General features: G+C 45.8%; 1 protein-coding gene across 1 annotated transcript in view; it reads left to right on the forward strand.

The window, feature by feature from the left end:
* LOC138580873 (uncharacterized) overlaps nucleotides 1-25,473 on the forward strand; it is a 570,368-nt gene that overhangs the window by 483,378 nt on the left and 61,517 nt on the right. The window contains exon 9 of the mRNA XM_069651760.1: nucleotides 4,009-4,092. Coding sequence (XP_069507861.1) covers nucleotides 4,009-4,092 — 84 coding nt within the window. The remainder of the gene's footprint in view (nucleotides 1-4,008; nucleotides 4,093-25,473) is intronic.

Below are 25,473 nucleotides of genomic sequence, written 5' to 3' on the forward strand. Positions count from 1 at the left end.
GGGGGAGATGCTATGATGAACTTACCACGATCCATTTGGACAAAAATTGAGGCAAAGTTCTGGCGAAAAGTCCTCAGTCTCCCAAACTCGACCCCAATAGCCTCAATTCGACGAGAGCTCAGTTTACCCTCTCTCAGAAGTTCAGTCTCACAATCGTCTCTAAGACTGTTCAGGAAATGCCGGATGGCTGAACCACCATCAATATACTTTCTCATCAACCTCGAAATAGAAAGGAATACAAGCAAAACCCTCAAAAAATGGAAAGAAGAAAACTTCAGCTTGCTAGAACAGGTCAATGCAGACGAAGAACAACTAATAAAGTACCCAAAGAGAACCTTCACCAAAATCAAAGAACTCGACTGGATAAGCACCCTGGAGACAGCAGGAAAAAACAAACTAACCTTACACCTGCCGTCAACCACGAAAAAACTCAATGAACTCCAGGAATATATAAAGAAGTTCCCATCCAGGAAAGGGAGAGACATGCTGATGAGAGCCCGTCTAAATGTCTTGCAGACAAACGAGATCCTGACAATTAGAGGCCAGTCGGAGAACAATAATTGTCGATTTTGTGAGACACAAGAAAAGGAAACAATCCGCCACTTGCTCCTAAAATGTGCCTCAAACCAACATATAAGAAGAAGATACTTAAAAGCAACCTTCTCAGATTTCATCATAGAGGACGAAGAAACATGTTGGTCTCGTTTGATTGGAGGCGACAAAACATCATGGCAAATAGCATCCTACAAAATCTTGGAAGCCATAAACTGGCCGATAAAGGCACATTTTTAGAGAGCTGTTCTCATTTTATCATCTTCTTTCCTTTTTATCTTCGCCACGCTTACAGACACAGACAGAAACCTCAAACTTTGTAAAAATCTTTTGATTAAATACAAATAAAAAAAAAAAAAAAAAAAAAAAAAAAAAAAATCAGGCACTAGGAAGTGCTGACTGCAAAATAGAGGAAGGCATAACGGGAATCCAGGAAGCTGAAAATACTAATAAGCACACTAAATTAGAAATCCACGGATCCAGGAACAAGAAATAAAAGACTAGGAACTAGACACTAAGAATAAGAACAAGGGACTGGTCACAAACAGGAACAATGATCAGTGCTGGAATGAAGCAAAGAGGGGCTTTTAAAGCTGCCTAACGAGTACACGCCGTAGGGTGCTGTTTGCTAGCACCTACCAGCCACAGGTGCTGCTTATCCTCCATCCAATCGTGTCTTGCAAGAGTGGAGATAAAGCAGTTGGCCAGACATTCCTAGTCTTTTGATTAAAGCAGCATACTGGCTGCCAAAAACCTGGAATGGATCCAGATAGGAAGTGAAAAGGGAAATATGGATGTAAAGCTCCCAAACCACCACAGAACTGTCTAGTAAGGTTTGGAAGGAAATTCCAGTAGGCAATGAACCCCAAATCAGGCCCCCAAGTGGGAGGAAGGTAAGCAAAGGGAGTGAATCTTGACAATATGTTAGGATGTAATCTGAGCAGCAGCTGTACCTCAGAATTAAGCAGCCACTATGCATTCTTCAAATTCCTGTCTGTGTAACTCTGTGCATGTGCACAGTTGTACATGGACCACAGCAGAGGTGTATCAGTAGTGAGCCCAATGGTAGCTGTTGTCAGTGCCTTGGAGTGGTTTATGATAGTTTCTGCGTAGGTCAGGCCTGCATTTTGTTGAGCCTGAGTTGCAGATGGGATGTCCTGCGTGAAGTTAGGGGTATCCTGGCAAGGCCCTCAAAAGGAACAATAACAATGTTGTCTATCATGTGACGTTCCCCTGCCCAGTGGTGGGAGGCTAAGTAAGGATCACAAGGTGATCCTCTGCATACCAACCCCGGGGCCATCATCCTCTAGCTCGGGGAGGACGCCCCTCTGATCCCCCCACTAGATGTGCTAAGGAAAAAAATAGTGCCCTTTTTCACCGCACCAAATAGGTAATGGGCAGCTCACAGAAAATAAGAATAAGTGAAATGTAAGCAGATGCACCATTGGCACTCTGACCTCAGTAGGGCTTTCCAATTGGAGCCGCCTTCATTGTTGTTGTGCTACTGTGTGTATAAAAAACAGAGGCTATGCTAGGCAATCCTGGTTGCGGTGCACTGTGGATTGGGTGTTGTCCAACTTGTGCTCAATCATTTTATATAAGTAAAAGATGACAATTATTAGACAGTCCATTTGGAGACAGAGGGCCTCAGTACAAGTGAGGCGGTAATGGGTTAACGGCGCTGGTAAAGGTGCCGGTGTTGTTAAGCCCGTACGGCCTCATTACGAGGTCCCCTTGCAGGACCCGCTCTGGACGTCTGGTCAGACCAGATGTCCTTTGCGGGTCCCGCAAGGGGACCAGCATGCTAACAACGGGCCCGTCATTAATGGGCCCGTTGTTAGCATGCTCCCCATTCCCATTGAGCCCTATCGGGCTCGAATGGGAACGGGGATGGTCTGGGTCCGGGTTCCCTGAATGGGGAAATACTGGGCCCTCCAAACTCGGAATGGCCCGGTATTTCCCCATTCAGGGACCACAGACCCGGACCCGAGTTTGGAGGCGGACATGGCTACCTCCGAACTCTTAATGAGGCCCAGAGTCAGTGTTTTCACATTTGTATTTGTACATCATTTGTTGTGCTTCGATCAAGACCCTTTTCAAGCACGAGTAGGCTCACTCTTGGTCAACAGCTATAGGCGTGATACAGATTAGTCATTTTGGAGTGTTTTCTCGATCCTAGTGTTGATGTCAGACCGTGCTGGACTCTGGTAACAAAAGAGGAACTCCTCGAAACCCTGTAGTACACTACTAGAATGATAAAATCCAGGATTATGGATATTCCTACACGTGAATCAGAGCACCAAGGACATAATACAACACAATTGTGTTACTCATTTGAGGCAGGTGTACACACCATCTGGACTGAATTAACCCGAATATGAGCAAACAGTGCAACATTGTGTTAAATCAAAAAAGGGAATGCAGACTATACACAGGGGAGCGGCATTGGTAAAACCACATTCAAAATCAAGTGCACACTTTCCATCATATCAAAATAGATTAAATGAAAATCTGGAATCTGAGCCGCCTGAGAGCATAAGTGCCTGTCAAATGTAAAGCATCAATCAAATCAGTCTGTGAAACATGTAGGAGGATCAAGGGCACTTTATTATAGGCGGGAACAAGGGCACTTTATTATAGGGGGATCAAGGACACTTTATTATAGGGGAAAAAGGGCACTTTATTATAGGGGAAAAAGGGCACTTTATTATAGGGGGATCAAGTGCACTTTATTATAGGGGGAAAAAGGGCCCTTTATTATAGGGGGATCAAGGGCACTTTATTATAGGGGGGAACAAGGGCACTTTATTATAGGGAGATCAAGGGCACTTTATTATAGGGGGATCAAGGACACTTTATTATAGGGGGATCAAGTGCACTTTATTATAGGGGGAAAAAGGGCACTTTATTATAGGGGGATCAAGGGCACTTTATTATAGGGGGGAAAGGGCACTTTATTATAGGGGGCTCAAGGACACTTTATTATAGGGGGAAAAGGGCACTTTATTATAGGGGGATCAAGGGCACTTTATTATAGGGGGAAAAATGGCACTTTATTATAGGGGATCAAGGGCACTTTATTATAGGGGGAACAAGGGCACTTTGTTATAGGGGGGAACAAGGGCACTTTATTAAAATTCTCTTCAATACAATGCCTCTATTTACTATTAAGAGGAAAAGGACTCATTAATAAAGGCGCCAGGAATATTTTTTGTAAAGTGATTATGTCAGGCAATTATCATTTGTCAAGCAACTTTTTGAACAATATATTTGTTCCTATTATAATGTTTAATGAAATTGTTATTATTAAAGACTGCTGCTTCACATTTTTGCCAAAACATTCTCAATAAAAGTCCACTTAGATATAAAGCAACACGATCTATTCTGTTTAATTACTTTATGCTACTAGAGACAGGTGTTCCTTCACAGTTGCTTGACTGAATGTTTATTTTACAGGTTATTCTGACAGAGCAGAACTGGAGTCAATACAAGATCACCCAGTGATGCAGAAGTTCAGATCCTCCCCGCTGTGCTCCCCAGGTGAGTAGTGGTGGGTTGGCGTCCCACCTGAGCAGCTGTAGTGTGGTGAGCCAGGCGAGTGGCTGCAGCATGCGGTGACTGCATTAAGGACCTCTCATCTCAAGGTCCTCGCATTCGGTGGAGCAGTGCCTATTTATTTATTTATTTTATTTATTTATAACGCGCTGGGACAGTTGCCCATGGGCATAGCAGCACGGACAGACGAACACCAAATAACAAAAGCAATTATTGAAGCCCTAACAGCAACTATCCAATATGATGAGTGCTAAAACTCCAGTCCTTGCACCAGTAGACGTCCCCTTTCCATGTAGTCGCATCTCCTTGTCTCAGCTCTCAGTCCTCATTGTATAATCGGTCATGTTGGTGCTTGCCTAACTTTATTGAGTGACCTATACAATTCGTGAACCCCCTGTTAAAGGAAGGACGGCCTTCATTCTGCTGGTTCCTGAGATAAGGGGATGGTCCTGTCCGTGTTGCTTCAAGTATCGCAGCGATTGGTATTTTGTTTGCCCATTGATTGGTTGGGCTGGAAGGATGGCTCGGCCACTAAGGAGCTCTCTGCAGAGATCTGGGACCAGCCTGCAGTGCACAGGTTTGGTTCTCGATAAGGTCCACTCAGCTCTTCATCCTTCTTAGGTAAATTGAGTGCCATTAGATCTGGAATTGAAAAGACATTCCAACATGCCCCATTACTTTGGGAGATGGTAGCGCAGTCCTGTTTTTCTTTGGATTCTGGGACTTGCAGTCCTGGATACTCTCATTTTAAATAAGGACTACAATTCCCAGAAAGCCGGCGCACCCAAGACTGGATTACCATCTGCCACATTCAATGGGAAATGTTGACATGTCCCAAGCACACCTGTTATTGCAGGAATCCCGCGTGAAGCCCAATCTGAAAGTGTTCTACTACTATTATTGCACTTATTCTCCTGGGAAATTTGGCATTCCTCCAAAAGCTACATTTTGTAAATTTCCCAGACGTCATTCTGATTAGTAATGAAAGATGTACATCCTTTTCAAGCAATCAAACAAGGTCTCTAACATGTGTTAGCAGCAATGTTCTGGCACTAGCCCATCAACGCTGGTAAAAAGGGATGGGTTTGTGCAGGTTGCGGGCCTTTCTGCCTAATTTGGCAATCCTTCTGTGCATGCTGATTGCCTGCAATGTACTGGAGAATGCAAAGCGGCACCTGCCGTATTCCATGACCGGCATACCTTGGCATAAGAGGCTGTTCTGAGCCATTTGTGTACCTCTCACCGCCTCCTGCACCCCAGAATCCTAACGATCCTAGGAAAATCGTGGGGCCACCAGGAAGTTTAGGAACACAAGAAAGGGTTGGCAAGAACCACGTATGGTCCAGCGCTGGGCCTTAAATGTCGTGACCAGTTAGGTTGTGTGTCAGAAGCGAGCAAATGAAAAGTCTTTTCGCTATAGTTTAGAATTGTGAGTGTGCTTTATTGGCATATAATTGCACACAGGGGGCACTCTGTATGCGATTGGGCACGCTATGTGCTAACAGATCAGGGCAATTATATGCCAATAAAGCAGCCTTCAACATTCTAAACTGAAGTGACAAGACTTTACATTTAGGAGAGGTGAGCGTGCACAACCTAATTTAATATGTATTTGGGTTTGTAACACAATGTTTAATAATGCTGCATGGGGTGCAAACCCTCTAATAAGGTGCCTCCGTGAAATGGCACCCTGAATTGAAGAACAAACAAGGCCTTGGCCGTGAAGCCGGCGGCGTGGGATGCACTCCCAACTACTCTTAACTATTCGAGAAAGTACTGAGGCGTAATAATGAGGTTTGAAGAATGGATGGAAAATGCCTTTATTTTCTGAAGTATTCATTCATATGTTTGCATTTAGCCATCGCTCTCCTGCAGATGCATCAACACAAGATGCTAAGCATTGGCCTGTGCATTTCGGATGATCATGTCCTTCCTCAGGGCCACTTCATTCTGGTCTATATCAATATATATTCAAGTGTCCCACATTCCAGAACATGTCAATTAGATAATAACATAGGAAGTAAACACATAAAACCATTCAATTATACCCAAGGCGGTAAAAATACCATGTCCACATGTCCATCATAAAGTGACCATTACAAAAAGTATTCGCAGTTCATAATTACCGCAAAATTCCGGAATTCATAATTCGGAAAAACTTTTCATTTACTCGCTTCTGACACACAACCTAACTGGTCGCGACATATAAGGTCCGGCGCCAGAAAATACGTGGTTTCTTACCAACCCGCAGAACCGGCAGCCGGACACACACACACACACGATATATGCCATGATCAGGGCAGTGATCTATCTTTCCTAATGCTCTCATCCTCACCCCAAGTTGAGGAACACCTCTGCACTGACACAATGCATGGTCCACAGCTTCTTCATTCTGTAGACCCACTGCATCATTCTTCTACTCTTCGGTGGGAACCACCAGCCAGTGTAGGAATACATTCTGGCAAGCATGTTTGACATACAAGGCAACAGATGATCACTTTGGACCATGGCCCACGCAAGTCACCTTTAGCGTTGAGAAGTGTGTGATCATGCGCCAAGCCGTCATATAGCTGGGGTAGCGGGAGCTAGCGATTGCAAATGCACTTCAGCCCTTGATGACGTGGGTGTGTCATTGAGAAGAGGGGTGGGGAGGTAAGGGCATGGCAGGGAATCTAAGCACTGTAGTAAACAAATCTCAGTGTGGACCACGCTTTGCCATTAGTTGGCTACTGGACACAAGTGAGCACCAGTTTTTGTGAAGTTTCAGATTTTCTACTCTTTGACAGATTTCCATCTGCTAGAATGCCCCTCCCCCCTGTTTTTTTTCAAAAATGTCAGGAGCTCAATTGAAATGATTCGGCATGAAAGACACTGGGGTGTGTAACTGCATCACTAACATGCGTTTATAAGATGGCTACCTATACTTGCCGATGTGCACTATTCATTTGGCATACCAGCAGCGGTGAGGCAAACAGGTACCAACCAGGGACGGTGCCAACAGTGAGAACATGAAGGCTTTAAGCAACATTCATGTAACCATCCTTTAAAACGCCTACTGCCTCTGGCATGAGATGCTTACAATATGCATGTGCCCATTAACAACCCTGGCGTGGTAGCACCGTAGCTGCTATGCAGGTAGAGTATATTTTACTCGTAAGCCCCAAACTGTGCTTAGAGAAATGGGGGTTATCTCCCCAATTCTCAAGGGGCGGCTGCATGAGTGCAGGTTAGATGCGCTCATTCAGATGCCCTTTTCACCCCACTCATGCATTTGTGAAAATAAGGGGGTGTTTCTGCACATTTAAACATTCACTGTGAATTCACAAATGGGATGCGCTTTTAAATGCGCAGAAATAAGGGTGTTCCGCCTGCGCCTGTTCAGAACCGGAGTTGAGGGAGGTGAACATCATGGCAGGACCATTTCCGACCCTGTCATGATTTGTTTTTGGAGTGTGACGGCCGCAGGTTAAACGGCGGCCGTCACACTAGCACTTCCACCCCCCAAACAGGGATGGAAATGCTTTTTAAAGTTAATGTTAATGGTATTTGTCAGCGCACCGTCACCAACGGAATTGGTCCCCAGGTGCTCAGGCGGATCTGTAAACAAGAAGGTCGGGGGTGGGGGGGGGGTTAGTCGGGTGGAGAGGAAGGAGACAAATCTTTAATCATTTCACAACTCTGTGCCATGCACTCACGTGGTTGCGGGGAGCCTGTCATACATTTTCTAATGCATGCAACGGTGCTGGACAGCGCATCTTTGCACCACTGTCCAGCCCCTCCCGACGAGCATTTCAGTAGGGGCTGGACAGTAGTGCAAAGATGCACTGTCCAGCTAAGGTGACCTGGGCATTTCAGAAAGTAGCACAAATATAACGACGCATTCTCTGCGCTCCTGTCTGAGAATCTGGCCGACTGTCTTGCTTGGCATGCCGGCTCGCAGAATGGCAGCCTCAAATTGGACTTAAAATGCTTTCCTGCTAGGGATTCTTCTGTATATTGTATAAAAACAAATGTATGGGCAATTTCACATTTACCTTTTTAAAAATGAATAAATGTGTAATTAAAAAGCTAAAGCTGTTTTTCAAGTTCAGTTCTTTTAAAAGCCTACATGCATTCTATATCCATGCCTAGTGGCACCTCTCACTTTCATTAAAGTAGATGGTGTAAAGGAAGCACGAGCATGACATTATTGCATATGGTCTAAAAAGGTTACAATTTACCTAATCAGCAATGTGGCTGTGTTTAAAAATAATATCTATGACCTTTACCGTCCATCTTATTTATTTCCTTCCCCTCCAACAAGTATATTTTCATAGGGAGAATTAATGGGTGTGTACAGAGAATCTAGTAAATGATTTGTCATTGTGTGTTGTCGAGGGCTTCGTTACCAATCAGTTTGCCTTTAGTAAAATCTAATACAATGGTTGTAAAACGTACTACGGCCCAGGTTAATTCTTTTTGGCTTTTTCAAACCCGGATTCCTATTAATTGGAGGCTGGATTAATCAAAGATAAAATAATACTTCTCAGAATCATCAGGTCATGGCCGCCTCAGATCGACAACGTTGCCTGTACACTGAACCAATGGAACATGGGCAGTCTGCACTTTTATGCCACATATGGTGGACAGGCTGTTATTCCGGCCCTTAATGTTTATGAAGCTAAAGTGCGGGTGTTTCACTTTATGCTGCTGGACTGGTGGCTGTTAGTGCCCTTGACCAGATTGCACTTACTGAGAGAAAGTTTCTTAAATCTATTTTGGCAATTTCTCCAGAGGAATTATTATATTACAAGACTAATCCTACCCCAATCTTAACTTCCTTTTGCATCAGCACGTTTATGGGTTTCAATATGGAGTACTGAACATAAGATTTTAAATAAGTTGCTTTTAATGGATGTCCTGAGTTTAGAGAGAGCTCAGACAATTCCTTGGCTGCTCTATGTATAAAGTAATAAAATCTTACTGAGGGGCCTTTCTTGTTAGGGTTCCCCTACAGATGGACCTCAGCGCCCTTTTGTATAGCTGTTAGTTAACCTTTCACGGTCGCATGGGATTGTGACAACGGAGTTCTGGCTCCTCTACTCCGTTTTGACTTCAACACAAAAAATCTTTTGGTTACTTTGAATTTCTCTCATGCGCCCCTGTTGTCCAAGAAGGAGAAAACAAATGACCCTCATTCTCTTTGTTTTTTTAAAAGATTGGTATCTTTTATTTGAACATTTTGTTGTGCTCTTTACAATGCCCTTTGTGATAACATGTGTTTCAACGAATACATTGTCTTTTTCAAGTCAGGGCTAATCATTCAACATTTGCAAAATAATAAATTACATTTTCAAAGATGAACCCAATTTTGTTATTGATTGTATAAATAATTTCATATGAAATTCATATATTCATTTCATTAAGCATTCATTGGGTTGGCCATTAAGGGAGGGTAAAGGGTAGGACTGTGAGGGATAATTCAAAAAACACAAACATAAAGAAAAGAGGAAAAATGACAAAAACAATGTTAATATTTACTATCACATTGATCATTAAGTGTTGATTTGTTTTCACCTTCTTGGACAACAGGGGCGGATGAGAGAAATTCAAAGTAACCAAAAGATTTTCTATGTATAAAGTCCTTCGACAAATATTGGCCTGTCCCATCTGTTTTTAGAACCGCATTTAATCTCGAATAGCTCTAAGCATGTGTTGGGTAAGACCACGGGGCCTCATTACAAGTTTGCCGGTCCGGAAACAACGATGCCGGTAAGCTTTCCGGCACCGTTGTTTCCGGACCAGCAAACTAGGAGTCTGCTGGTGGGTTCCGTTTTGCCGGCCAGGTCAGACCCTGGTGGGCAGAACGGCACCTGCCAGCACCGGCACTGATGCACACAGCGCCGGTGTGTCCGTCCTCCCCAATTCGCATTGAGCCCTATGGGACTCGAATGAGAATGGGAAGTAACAATTGCCTCCACCTGACTTACCGGACCACCAGGGCTGTAATGCCCCGATTATTCCAGCAAGTCAGGCAGCAGTAATTCATCACGAGTCTGGCGTCAGCCTGCTGGTTTTACCGGCACAACTACCGCCAGACTCATATTGAGGCCCATGTCTATATTTATAAAAGTGAACATTTGTGGATTTTTGACTTGGTGAAGCGTTGTTCCTTATACAAATCCACACCGTTTCACCAATCTGCACCAAATGTTCCATAGTTACCTGTTATAACCCTCCGGACATTACTGGCTTCATGGCGTTTGGACACACCACCCATTTCCCCCGGATTCCAGCAAAACTCTAAATTTGTTTGTGGGTTTGTGGCTTGATGAACCGTTGTTCCTCATACTAGTCGACACTGTTTCACCAATCTTTACCTGTTAGGACCCTCCTGACATTACTGGCTACATAACATTTGGGCACCCCACCCCTTTCACTGGATTTCAGCACCATCACCCATGAGCCGGTTGCCTGAAATCGGCAAAACATCAATGTGGTCATAGAAGGGCCGGTCATCAACCCAAGAATGCACGGTTTCTGGGGCATTTGCACCGCAATGCACCGCAACAAACTGCACCACGCCAGGGTGAGGCAACAGGCGGGTGGAGAACACAGAAGGTCCCAGTATGCAGCAGCACACCAACTCTCGCCTCCCCCCTACGTCTGCTCCGTGGTATGTCAGCCAGCCACATGCCCATTCTCAGTGCAGTTTACTTCAGAGTGTAAGGCACATCAAGCGATAAGCGAATCGGAACAGCTACAGAATCATTGATTTTCAGCAATTGATTAGAGTGTTGTCATGTCTGTACAAAGAACATGTTCGGAGAACGATACTTTTTGCCAGTCCTCAATGAAACATCAGATTTTTGCAGATTCAAAGGATCAAAAATCAAACTTAAAGCTTATCTAAATCTTGAGTTAAATTTGATAACTATCTGTCACTCGCATTTAATAGTTATTCCAGGGAATGAATAAGCAAACTCAGCTTTCACCAGCTTCCGCTTGCCCACCAATGCACAGGCTTGGAATAAGCTATAAACAAATGTTTGCACATGCAACAATACATCTATGCAGTCTAATATGCACATGTTATGCTTGTGGTGCAAATGCTTTCTGATAACCTATTTAATATTGTTGAATTTAAGAGATTGTCATGCTGCTTATTTTAATATTATTACAATACAAGATATCCGTGCGTGTATTGCGTTGGAAAGTTTTATTTAATGAATATGATGTATATTAGGAAATTGAACTAGTCCTTGGTATAGTATTATGTGTATAATATTTACACTATAATGTCAATGTGCACATATTATATATATGCCGGTATTCAATGTGATACTGTTTTTATTCATGTGTTCCGTAGGTTTTATGAATTATACATTCAACAGAAACAAATAAACCCTCAATACCCTAAAAAATATGGATATTGCTCAATGCAGAGAATTGAAGTCACAGCCAATGTCGAATTTGTTCTGTTAGGTTTTGTCTTACACAGCGGCTGACCAGAGTCAAGAGACACATGCGGAATTAACCCCCTAGTTCTCAGAACTGCAAAGCAACTGTCTCAACTGCACTCAGGAAGCCCTCTGTGTCTCCAAGTGAGAATGTAACACCTCTACCCCCTGTGGAGGACTGGTTTACTTCGAATGGCTGAGCCATATACACTTAACAGGAAGCTTGCTAGCAGATGAGGGTGAGCAAAAGTTAGTAAAATACAGAGGAGACTCTTATCTACAGGAGATGAGAACTAGGGGTGGCTGCAGAGGAGAAATTTGCACAGAAAGCAGTATCCAGCCTTTTTCAATTAACTCTTTGCACCCGTAAAGACCTGCTCGCTAATCTTGACTCTGATTCTCCTGTTGCTTTCATTCTCCTTGATCTCTCCTCGGCCTTTGACACAGTCAACCATTCTATCCTTATAAAATGGCTCCAAGATATCCTCGGCATCATGGACAGGGTACTGGTTTGGCTGGCCTCCTTCTTAACTAATCGTCCTTCCCAGGTGCACCTGGGCCCGTTCTCCTCCTCCACCTCTCTCTCTACCTGTAATGTACCCCAGGACTCTATACTTTCACCTTGGCTGTTCAACATTGCCTTGCCCCTCTTGCCCACCTGATCGCCTCCTTCTCTTCTCACTTCCAGTGTTATGCTGTTACACACAACTCTCCTCCAAGCTCCCGACTAAAACCACCTCTTCCTCCCCTCTCATCCTGATTGCCTTTCTGCTATTCAAATATGGAGTGCTTCCAACTGTCTCTGTCTTTATGCCAGTAAGACCGAGATTCATCTTATTGGGACACCTGCAGCCAGTTTCCTGCCAGCTCTCTGGCCACCCTCCTTGTGCCCTCCCCCTTCTCCTTCTACTGAGGCCAAAAATCTTGGGGTCATTTTCGACTCCTCTCTTTCCTTCAACTCTCACACCTTGGACCTTGCCAAGAAGGCCCACTTTCAGCTTCACCCAGAAGCTCAATATGTCCAGAGCTCTGGTACTCTCCAGGCCGGACTACTGCAACAGCCTCTTCCTCAGTATGCCCCTCTCCTCCTTTCATCCCCTTCAACTAATCCAGAATAGGGTTGCAAGAACTATCCTTGGTCTCAAGCCCAGGGTCCGTATCTCTCCAGCCATAAAAGCTCTCCATTGGCTCCCGATGGCTATGAGGGTCAAATTCAAGACGCTCTGTATCATCCTCAAGGCTTTCTGGGGCCTTAGACCACACTATCTCCAACTTTCTCTCACTAAATACTCTCCTGCTAGAACTCTTTGTTCTTATAGCTCCAACTCTCTGTTGATCAAACGTTTCTCCAAGCAGAGAGTTGGGGGCAGATATCTCTCCTCAGCTGGTGCCACCCTTTGGAACAACGTTCCTCCCCCTCTCCAACTTGAACCTGACCACCTCAAGTTCCGGAAACATCTAACAACTTGTCTTTTCTCTTACCTCTTTCCCTCTCTCCCTCCCCTGCTAACCTCCCCAGTGCAGCTGAGACTGGCGGCCTGGTCCCTCATGAGTCTTATAGGTTACCAGGCCCTCTGCTCAGTTGACACCAGCACCCCCCCTGCCTTGCCCTCTGGGCCCCCCATTTGACTACCAGGCAACAGGCATCCCCACTCCTGGGACACCTCTCCCTGGAACTTAACCAGTGGCCTCCTCCTCTGGAACCCTATGGCACATCCCCTCATGGGCTCCTACTACCACTTGCCCAGCCCTGATCCCCACCCCTCCCGTCTCTCCTGCACTTCCCGCCACTGCATTTCCACATTCTGAATGTCACAAGGCCTGTAGGACTGTTTATTGTTTATTTATCGTTATTGCTACTGTTTATTTAGTCCCCTGATCCCTTCCCTTTTTGCCTTGTGGTGCCTGGAAACACAACTTGTTGTATAGGCGCCTTACAAATACCCAATAAATAAGTAACATCAATGAATACATTGCTTCCTCTACCTCACATGACTTCCTGCTGACTCAGGCCTCTAGCTATGACAGCAAAACAGGAGAAGACATGTTATTAAAAGATACTAATGATAAGCTTGTGGCAGAGGACATGAAATGGCACATATAGCCTGCTAGGATTCCACTAGGTTTGGCATTCCTAGCCATCTCTCTGGGGAAACAGCTGACAGTTCAGATGACCTTGGTTAGGGCTGAAGGTGGGTTTCCAGTAGAGATTCAATGACGCTTTCTTCAGTGGCCTCTTAGCGACTGAGCAATCACCTGCTGGAAAACCAAATGCTTGATTGCAGCTAGCAAACGGGTAACCAGGTCAATCCACATCTTAACTTTAGGAGCCACGTGCCCTACAAATGATTTTGAAAAATGTCCCTGACTTAGCAAGAGCAAAAGGGAGCCCCAATTCTGGATGGAAGCACGTCTTCAAACCCCCAGCCTCTAAAATCTAAGGGCATTAGGCCAGACATTTACTGCTGTTAGACTTTTGAACATTTCATCAAGAAAAATGGCGGCCTGTTTTGAGAGAGCAAGCTGCCTAAATCTGCAGATGGATGCATGTGTGAGGCATCTGCTGCTTGACCAGAACGGCTGCCTTCTGAGCTTCTAGTCTCCTACCAGATCAAAATGGCGGCACCAGATCTTCTGCTTCTGCTGCAAAGAGAAGCACCACAAAGGCTGCTTGATGCATGTGGTCCTGCTTAACAGACGATAGTAGAGAACCTGTGGGCTAAGCGTCCTTTGCCAGGCACTCTAAATTTATGTGACACCAGGCCTCACCATGACCCTATAGGCGAGCTAAGGTTCTGTTTCTTACTGTACCCAAAGGCTTTTGAAAGAACGTCAGAGTAACTATTTTCAGTTTTAGTTTCCTTTTTTTCATTCATTTGGCTATGTTGGCTTCCCATCCTGCAGTACAATCCACAGTTTGCCTGGCTACCTAGTGCATCTTTTCAGCCTGCATGTATGTGAGTCTACGTTTTTGTGAGGACTGCTATTTTTATAAAGCTTTTCTTGAACATTACTTTTATTTTTGGTAATTCTTGCCATAATCCACATCTCTGAATATGTAGCCCGGCTCAGCCCAATGCCAACAATCTCGAGGTGCAGGAGGTATACAATATGGTGTTAACCCCCCGTTACCAAGGGCTGGAACAGGGAGTAATGGCCCAACAGCCCAATTTATGGTCAGTTTGTACAGTGCAGTGGGTCCCATAGAGGTAGAGCCTCGGCATCCTTAGGGCCCACACAACAGAGAAACATTCTTTGTCCACCGCAGACCAGCCAAGCTCTCCGTCCTTAAACTGGTGACTGATGAATCCAATCAGGTGTTCCATGCCTTTCTCATCTATCTGTGATAGTACAGCACCTATACCAGTGTCAGAGGCATCTGTCTGCATAATAAAAGCGTGTTTGTAGTCAGGGGCCTTGAGGACAGGGACCTGGCACAGGGAGTCTTTTAAGCCATTGAAGGCCTTCTTACACCCCTCCGACCACAAGTCCTTCTTAGGCTTCTCTGGAGTAGTGAGAGCAGTCAGACGGGCAGCTATGGTGCCACAGTCTGCCATGAAGTTTTGGTAGTACCCTGAGAATCCTAAGAAGGCTCTCACTCGGGGTTGTGTAGTGGGGGTAGGGCATTTCCTGTTCTGCTTGTATTTTACTGGGTAGAGTCTGAATCCTCCCTCCACCACTTTGTGGCCAAGGTAGACCACTGATCCTTGATCAATCTGGCACTTGCTGGCCTTTATGGTTAAATGGCCTTCTGAAAAACCTCCAACACAATTCTGAAGTTCTCTACATGTTCCTCCCAGGTGGCACTGAAGACTGCTATATCATCCAGATATGCTAAGCAGACATCATCCATCTCATTTAGAACATGATTCACAAGCCTCTGAAAAGTGGCAGCTGCAATCTTCAACCCAAATGGCATTACCCTGAACTGGTAAAGGCCTTCTGGAGTTGAGAATGCTGTCTTTTCCTTGGCATGCTCTGCTAAGGCTCTTTGGCAATAGCCAGCAGTGAGATCAAATGTGTTGAGGTTCTTGGAGGCACAGAAGGTATCCACCGCCTCATCAGTTCTAGGTAGGGGTGAGCATCTGTCCTGGTGACAGCATTCAGAGTCCTATAATCCACACAGAACCTAAGTTCAAAGGTACCACCCTTTTCTCACTAAGGCCACAGGGCTGGACTAGGGACTACTGGCAGGCTCAATCACTCCAAGATCCAACATCTTGTTAACCTCAGCCTTGATGTAGGACTTAACCTTGTCTGACATTCTGTATGCCCTTCTTTTGGGAGGTACACTATCCCCAGTGTCAATCTTGTGTTTTCACCAAGGTGTCAAACCTGGAGTCAGTGAAAACAAGGAGGAGAACTACTTCCCCTTGTTGGTCAGAAGCACAACGATGTCATGTTTGATGTCATGGTTGTTAGTCTTAGCAGGGCACAGTGGTGGCGTGAGTTATGGTTGCTTAGGTTACCATAGCTGGCGAATTTCTGTTTTTTTTTGTTTTACTTGTAACCATAATATGGATAGGTTGTTATTCGTGCAAAGTAAGTGTGATGTTCCTTTCAAGTATTTATTGCACTGAATTTGATAGGTTTTTCTTAAGGCAACTGAAACATATCATCCCTTTAACAACCTTTTTTTTCAGTGAATGTCATTGCTTTTTAGTAGTGCAACTTACCCATAACGTCCCTTTAGCAATGTTTTTGTGAGTGAATTGCATATGTTTTTACTAGTGCAACTTAATCATAACGTCCCTTTAACAACGTTTTTTGTCAGTGAATTTCATAGGTTTTTACTAGTGCAACTCAATAATAATGTTCCTTCAGCAATGTTTTTTTTCCAGTGAATTGCATAGGTTTTTAGCAGGATACCCTTATTTTTGGAAAATGTACTGTACAACATACTGAACCTGTGGGCACCATGTTAATGCACACAGCAGTCTTGGAGTATACGTCTGATCACCGACATCTGGTGGCATCCAACCTGCTCAGAAAGGGAGGGGCTCTCTTACATAGTGGTACCATTCTGCAAACACAAGGAACATATGCAACCAGCAGCACGTACATCAATTGCAATGTAAAATAGAGTAGGTCTGCAAACTGTGTACTTATGAAGCAAACAGCATAAAGGCATAGGGCATACATCATAACGGAATGCAGCAACTACAGAAGTGATGTCTCCCTTCAACAATCTTACCTCATTGCTACTGTGCATGGGGACAAAGAACGAATGGCCAGAGTAAGGATGGGAAAGTACTAAGACCAGAATATCACTGCAATGTAGCAAGCACAATACAGTTTGTCTATAATTGCGCAGGTGGTGCAGTATACAATAGTACAGAAGCATAAGGGGTTTTGTGTGTACGTAGCAATGGCAAGTGAGCCCGTCAAGTGGCTCAGAGAGTAGAGCGCTCGCTTTGACATCTGTGCAGAGCTTGCTAACTCAGGTTCGAATCCCGGCAGGGCCAAACTCGGCCTTTCATCCTTTCCGAGGTCGATAAATGAGCACCACACACCGTGGGTAACAATAAGCAGCGCTCAAATACCTGAGGGTTCGTAGCGCTATATAAATGCGAAATTATTATTATTATTATTATTATTATGAATCACCTTACAGTAGCTGGAAGAAAAATTCCCTCATGATGCAATGGCTTACGATACTATCCCCATTGGTACTCACAGTAGTGTGGAATGTAAATTATGTAATATAATTGCTTCATGTACACCTAACACATTTTGTATTCTGTACGAGAACATATTAGAAAGGAAAGCAAGGCAGCACTTGCGGCACCCCTTCCACAACAGCTTACGGGCATAGGAAAGGAAAGCAACTCTGTAAATATCAAAATGGACAGTCTGGAAGCCGAGATGGAAGAATTGGTGAACAATTGTGCCGCCTTAAAAGATTGCGTACAAGGGCATATTATGGACACAATAAAACAGCACTGCCAGACTTGCACGTGTACCCCTTCCCCATGTCACAGCCCGCCATCCCTTCAAAATCTGTGTAATGGCAGACGTGACAATGATACCTCAATCCCTTCCTCCCCTCACGACCAACTTGTGCAAATCCCCAATTCCCCACAATAAGTATCTACTTGTGCTACCCCTTCCTATTGGTGTGTATCAATGTGTTCAAGTAAATGTTGATATTTAAATTGTTGCACACTGTACATGTGGTATTGTTTTTTTTTAAATGGTGTTATGGCTGAGCAGCGCACAGTCCTCGTAGGAGTGAGTGCAATCAAGCAAAAGGTAGGTGTCCTACGGACACTGCACCTGCACGGCCTATCCGCATTGACAATGGAGGCATCCGAATGACGCCAGCATGACCCGCATTTCCGCATGTTGTGCACCATCTATAATTACGGGTGGGAGCGGACGTTTGTTCGTTGTGCAAGTACACGCATGTGTATCTGTTCCTCTGTGTCCTGGTAACACCGCCACTGTGCGGCATATGCGAACAAACTTTACTTAGTTCAATCCACCCACACACATCCTACAGGTAGCTATACAGATAAACATCCCACCTGCTAGAACCTATAAACACCCAGCGTCTCACAAAATGGCCGGCACACGTGTGTTGCACTATTGCTCAGTAGCGAAGTGGCAACGGTGTGCATAGGACGCCTATGCACATGCGTACACTGTATTCCGCCCAAAATGCGTCCTGGGGACAGCTGTCCCAAGGGAGAACAGTGGCGACGTCACCATGCGACTGCACCCACGGTGCGCGTGGCCCTTATTTCGGCGACACGATCCGGACCCTCGGACATCAGAAAAGTACAGTGTTGTGCAATGTACGTAGTGTTTTTCAGAAAGTACATGCTTACAAACACAGCACAATGTGCCATTGCGCATGTATATATGCAATGTAGGCCTGTTTTCCGGGTGCAAATTCTCCACAGCAGCCCTACAAAAGGCCACACCCCAGAGCTGCTCTGCAATCTGTTTGTGCCTTTTCAGAACACAGTGGCAGGCCACATTGGATTGCCCTGTAAGTGAGGTTGCACCGAATCTGCTGTGCTACATTGCCTTTGCAAGTAATGGCAACCATGTCAGCCCGGCTCAGTACGCACAGTAATGGAGAAGAGCATTAACGGCCCTTCCTGTGACCCACACCCTCAGTTGCGATAGTCCCTACTGTCCCATTCCCATGGGTAGCATGCTGAAAACGGTAGTATGTGGCACATGCGTTTCCTGATGTACGGCGAGGGCCGTACCCCAATAAAGTACAAATAGTCCTTCTTCCCTTTCCACTTTCTTCTTTCCAGCAAGCCGTCATTAGGTACTGGTAAAATGCTCTACATGCATCCACCAATCACATTGAAGAGCTCTCCATGTAACAGTATCAGTTCTGTACAATAGTCTTCTGTGTACACACCACATCCAGAAACGTTATTGCACAATACCTCAGCCTCCACAGTCCCATTTCCATGGCCATCCTCAAAATCGCGCATGTGGATTTTGTGCTGCGTGCGGGCGTGGGGGAATAAATTGCAACCAGGGTAGGGGAGTTTGTTTTTAGTGGCGGCTCTGAAAAGAGCCTTTATTTTTATTTTTTTAAGATGCTTCTAGAGAAACACCTTTTTCGGTTTTTATTTGATTTTGTGTGTTCTTGTGCTCACATTGTTACAGTAAACTCTTCAACGCATCCGGTAGATGGGCAAACAAAACAGCATTACCAATGGGCGACAATGAAATGCCATTTGCATGGAAAAACTCTGCATTTCCACGACTAATTAGGTAATTTTTGCAGAAAAACATCCCATCAGCGGACAAAAAAATCACACATGCTCCTGTTAATGAGACACCTTCCAACATCTGGCTCGGAACAACATACATTAGCATTATCCCATACTCTTCTTGGTGTTATGGATGAGAAAAGCACCTGGGCAGTGGTAAAAAGCCTCTTCACTACATTCAGCAACCTCTTCAGTCAACGGAACAAACTTAAACAAGCCACGTAACCCAAATGCATGCCCCGGTAGTGCACAACATCAACAAGAGCCGAAGTGGCCAGGCCTCTGCAGAGTGCATGCATATCGGCGAAACTGCAGTCATAGACAGTGCTCCACAATGTGTCCACTCCTTCCAAACCGAAATTGCCATCAAAGTGCATTTCCAGGGCATACTTGTGCAAATCTATCACAGAGGCATCACCCAAAGTCACCACAATGCGTTTCTCCATGTCAGCCAGCCTCACTACGCAGAGTAATGTAAAACAGTATGACCACCCTTCCTGTGAACCACACCCTCATTACCTGATTGGCTAATACCCACAGTCCCATTTCCATTAGCCAGCATGGTGAGAAGGGCAGAATGTGGCATGTGCGCTTCCCAAAGTACCGCGAGGGCCACGCCCCAGTAAATCAGAAGCAGTCCTTCTTCCTTCTCCCCTATTTTTTGTCCACCAATACCTCATTGGGTATGGGTAAATAGCCACACACGCATCCACCAATGCCATCCAAGACGTTTGCATCTAACACTGTCAGTTCTGCACAACACTTCATATGTACCGTTACAAATTCAGCCTGCAAGTGTCCCTCCATTGCAAGACGCGTCCAGTAGAAAGTTCAGTAAAAGATTGCATGATTTGTGCATCCACATTCATCCACATGAGCACCAATCACCACAAAATGGAGGTATGAATACTTTTTCTGCAGTATGTTTACAACTCTGTTATAAGTGCCTCTGTGCATGTTATCTGACACTGAGCGTGCATTACATTCTTAAAAAGCATACTGTTTTTTCTCCCATTCCCTACCATCTAGTGGCACTTCAATGGTATGTGCTTGCAACATTTTCATTTACCCATGTCATACACTGTTATATCGAAACAGGAACTCTCTTCTTTCCTTCCGACAATGCTACGAATTGTTTTGCCCACTAACCCATCTCCTGCATAAATGGTAAAAATATGACACCTAAACCAGCACTGAATGTATCTTACCAACCTAAAGCAAGTTCCCAAAAGGTCACTATCTGCACAGCTGTGGTTCTCTCTAGGCTCGACTATTGCAACAGCCTCTTTTTAAATCTGCCCGCTTCTACTCTCTGACTTCTGCAATTCATCCTGAAGAGGACTGCACAACTTGTCCGTGGCCTCAAGCCCACTCTACATCATATCTCTCCTGGACTTAAATGTCTGCAATAGCTCCCAGTGGCTGCGAGGAATAAGATGAACACCATCTGCATTATGCAAAAGGCCTTCTGGGCCCTGGGACCTCAATACCCTCAACTCTAACTTCCTATATATCTCCCTGCTCGAGCTCTTCCCTCATCCACCTCCAACTCCCTCAGGGTCAGTTCCTTCTGCAAGCAACCAGTTGGTGGGAGATCTCTTCTTTTGGATGGGGCCTCTCTCTGCAACAGCCTCCCTGCTACTTGAGGAGAACCATCACCGGTTCCGGAAGCACCTCAAAGCCTTTCTCTTTGCGTCTGCTTTTTCTCCTCCTCTCCCCGGCTGACTTCCTGGCTGAAACTGATTCTGCACTGGTTACCTGGCCACTCTCTGATGTTGGGCCCAGGCCACCTCCCCCCGCCAGTCGCACCCCTGCACTGCCTTTCTGGCAAACCCTGCACTTGGGTATTGTTTTCTCTATCCCTAACAGTTCCACCACCACCTGATGTCTGCACTTATCCTGCACTTGGCACAATTGTGCCATATTTTTACTTATTGTCATTTGTTCTTCTTCCCATGTACTGCACTTTCCTCTCCCCCTAACCATGCAGTTGGGCGACCTGAGTGACAGCTGGCCTAGTAGGTTTGTTGTCTCTGTTCCCCCTCCCTTGCCTCATTGCGCCCTGCAAAACGTGTGTATACGCGCATTATAAATGCAATATCATACAATTTCACATCATGATATGATATCATACACACATTGCATTCATTACAACAGGATGCCTGCCACTTACCTTGTACACTTCACAGGTTTTATTTTTCCGAAGTACCCCACTTACTACAAACTTAACGCACGAAAGCAGCACTGAATGCATATTACCAACTTCGAACAAGTACATACAGTGCATGCATACAAACAGGATGCCTTATCTTGCACACTTCCACCATAAGCTTCTGCACTTCTTTGTACAAAGAGACCTTCTGGCACAGTTTTTGCGTACACACCACAACCACAAACCTTATTGAGCACCGCCTTACCTCCACTATCTCATTCGCATGGCTCCCATCCTGAAAATGGCCGAATGTGGGACGTATAATCCTGAAATGACTGCAGAATCCGCAGACTTTTCGTGCTAGGAAGGGGGGGGGGGTGAAACAGAGTAGGGGATTGGGTCTTTAGTGGTCCATCTGAAAAGTATTTTTCATTTTCTGGGTTTTTTTCTTGTTTTTTTAACGTGCTTGCAAACAACCTTTTTCGTTTTTTCTCTTTCTATGAGTTTCTGTTTGCTTCTCCTCCTTCAATTTTTAACGATTTATGGTCAGCGCTTCTTGCACAGTGTAAAAGGAAATAGTATTTCCAATGGCGTTCAAAGAAATGCCTGGAAGCAGTGTATATTTTGCAACCTCATGCTCTCATAGTGTGTGGAGAACATCCCATTAGTGCACATAAATGCAGATCGGTTTCTGTTTATAAGACACCTTCCGAGCTCTGGCTGGGGACAAATTACACTGGCATAGTCCCATACTCCTCTTGGTGGAATGGTTGAGAAAACGGCCTCCGCACTGGGAATAAATCTGCATCACTGCATTCATCAACTTCTTCAGGTGACGGAGCAAATGTCCACACGACATGTAACCCAAATGTAGACCTCCATAATGCACCACGACAACTTCAACAGTAACGGTAGATGCCACATATCTGCAAAGGCGAACCATCCCGTCAAAACTGCACGCATAGAGACTGGCCCACAAAGTGTCCACTCCTTCCAACCCGAAATTAGCAGCTACGCCTCTTTGCATGGCAAACCTGTGCAGATCTTGTACAAAGGTATGACCCACAATGAGCACTGCGTCTCTCCATCTCTACCAACCACATTAAACAGAGAGTATTGGGAAAAAGTAGTACCGCCCCTTCCTGTGAACCACACCTTTGACACCTGATTCCACAATCCTCACTGTTCCATTCGCATGCCCACCATGCTCATAATGACAAGATATGGCATGTGCGCTTTCCCAGCTACAGCAAGGGCTACAACCTAGTAAAGCTGGGACAGTCATTCTCCCCTCTCCACTGTTCTTCTTCCAGCACTCCCTCATTGATTAATGTGAAATATTCCGCATGCATGCAGCAATCAAAGCCAAGAACGCTGCATCCAAAAGTATAATTTCTCTACAGCACTCCATATTTACTGTTGAACACTGCAAGTACACGTCGCGTGTGCTTCCAAATCATCTTTAGTAGAAAGTTCTGGGAAATAATCCACGATTTCAGCATCCAAAATTATCCAGAGCGGCACCCATCACACCACACTGTAGGATGTGCTACCAAACACCACACCCATGGAATGAACAATGTATGCAATGCTGACGAACCACACACAAAAGGCAACAATTTCAAACCTAATTGCTACCACGGCACATAGTTGGCAGTGCAGGGTCTCCATCCATGCATCGAATGGACTACCGGCATACCACATGCAACACACCGGAGTACACGCTATTTTACAATGTGCATGTCATGTGCAATGCACTCCCCTTCTGCAATTGAGCTCCCACCAGTCACCACGGAAAGAGGTCTCTGTACCAGCTATCGTGCCGTAACGAAGCCTGCCTGCATTCAGCACACATGGTAGTTGCTTGTGCAGAGACCCACGAATTGGCGCTGTACACACAGATACTTCCGGAACATCAACGTCTTCGTCCACCTATTGAAATATATCATATGAACCACTTTTCTCTCCCCCACCCTCTCGATCCCTTCTTCCAACCACCACATGGGGTAATGAATGTTTTGCAATGCACTCTGATTTTGAAAATCAGCTCCCACCAGTCACCACGGTAAGAGGTCGCAACAACAGCTATCGTGCCATAACGAAGGCTGCCTGCAATCACCACACATGGGGGGTCATTACGAGGTTGGAGGTAAGTACCGGCCATTACCGGCATGGAGCAAATACTGTGTCCGTGCTGGTAATAGACCGCTAAAAGCGGCCTATTACAACTTGGCGGGCACAAGCTTTGCGCCATGCCGGTAACGACCTAACCGCCATACCGGTAAAGGTCGAAAAATCGCCCTTACCGGCATTGCGCAAAGCGTAGATGGTTCCACCACCATTAGCGGTCACCGCTAATGAGTGAAACCGGAACTAGCGTCATCGCACAGGAACGGGAAAGAGCACGGCGGCCATCTTTAAAAACACAATCCATTGCCATCCTCCATAACCAGGACCCCAATCCCGACCACACTCTTTCACACCTGTACTATAACCTGCAGCATCTAAGAATACCAACATCTCTCAAAAAAAGCGCAGACCGCCTGCGCACGGAGTGCTTCTCAAAGGAGGAGCTAAACATGCTCGCCGAGACGCTGCAGGAACATGCAGAGGTGGTTATCTCTACCAACATGTCCCGACCCGCATTGCTGCGCAAGAAGGCCATATGGGCGGAGGTGGCGCAGAAGGTGTGTGCCGTTGGCACCACCCCGCGCACACCAAAAGACGTCCGGAAGCGATGGGACGACCTGCGCTTACGTGTGCGCAACATCCTCGCGGTCAACCGGAAACAGGGGATGGCTACCGGTGGTGGTGCGGACTCCCCCATCAAGTTGCAACCATGGGAGGAAATCTGCGCAAACTCTATAGGGATGGAGTCCATAGAAGGAGTGGGGGACATGGAGTGAGGAGCCCCGTCTTCGGCAGATGCAGGTAGGTGTCACAAAACAAACACTCTAAAGTACTAAACGATGATGTCCCCCTGAACTGACAGTGCAATGATGGAAGGCAGGGTCCACCAGACACATTTTTGCAAGACTGCCTACAGGCAGTGCACAGCACCAACTCGTCTACATGCATGATGCACCCATATATGTCTCTTCCCAGACGCATCCCTTCTTTACCCACCCTAAAGCCAAGCAACCCGTATGTCAATACCCCGATGGCAATCTCCTGCCATTCCATAGAGAAACAGCAAACCCAATGCATGCCTGATGCATGTTGACCCATCACTAATGCCCTCCCTCTCTTGCTCCCCCACAGGCACGCAATCAGACACTGATGAGCAGGACACCAGGGAGGATGCCGCAACGCCCCACAAGAAGGCCAGGGCATGGAGGGACCAGAATGCCCCTCCACATCAAGGGGAAGAGGGCAAGCTGCAGTTTTGCGCAAGTCAAGACAACCCCAGTACCTCCACCACCGATTTCCATTACTGCCAACACCACAGCACCCACACCAGCCACCAACACCCAGGAGCCAGTGGCTGACGGCACTGTTTCGGGTTCCAGCAGTATTGTTGGGGAGACAGCTGCCACAGAAGCCGTGTCCGACGATGAGGCTGAAAGTCTCACACAAGGCACAACTGCCGCTACTGCACCACTGCATTCGCCACAACTCTCAACAACCAGCATTGACAACATCAACAGGCAAGAGCTGTCTTCTGGGGAGTCATGGGCCGCCTGTTTCAGCCCCTCACAAAGCCTGCCTGAGGAACCAACGGGGGAGTTGAGGGGGGAGGGGGGAGTGGGTGTGTGGGGGAGTTGAGGGGGAGGGTGGAGAGGGTGTGTGGGGTGGAGGGCTTGTGCACTTTGTTATGTTTATTTAATACACCTATTGGAAAATCATAATTCACATGTGTGGACATTGCTTATTGTGTATGTGTGCTTTATTGGTGAACAGTCTACAGTGTACGTGTCCCTGACACACCCAGTGCCTTGGGTGCCACCTCCATGTCACACCCTCCATCCATGTGTGTTAGAAACATTGGTTAATCAGAGTCAGGCGCATGTCACGTCCCTCCTATGCATCGCTG

This window comes from Ambystoma mexicanum, chromosome 3p (assembly GCF_040938575.1).
Source record: "Ambystoma mexicanum isolate Mex_15411 chromosome 3p, UKY_AmexF1_1, whole genome shotgun sequence".
Lineage (NCBI taxonomy): Eukaryota > Metazoa > Chordata > Amphibia > Caudata > Ambystomatidae > Ambystoma > Ambystoma mexicanum.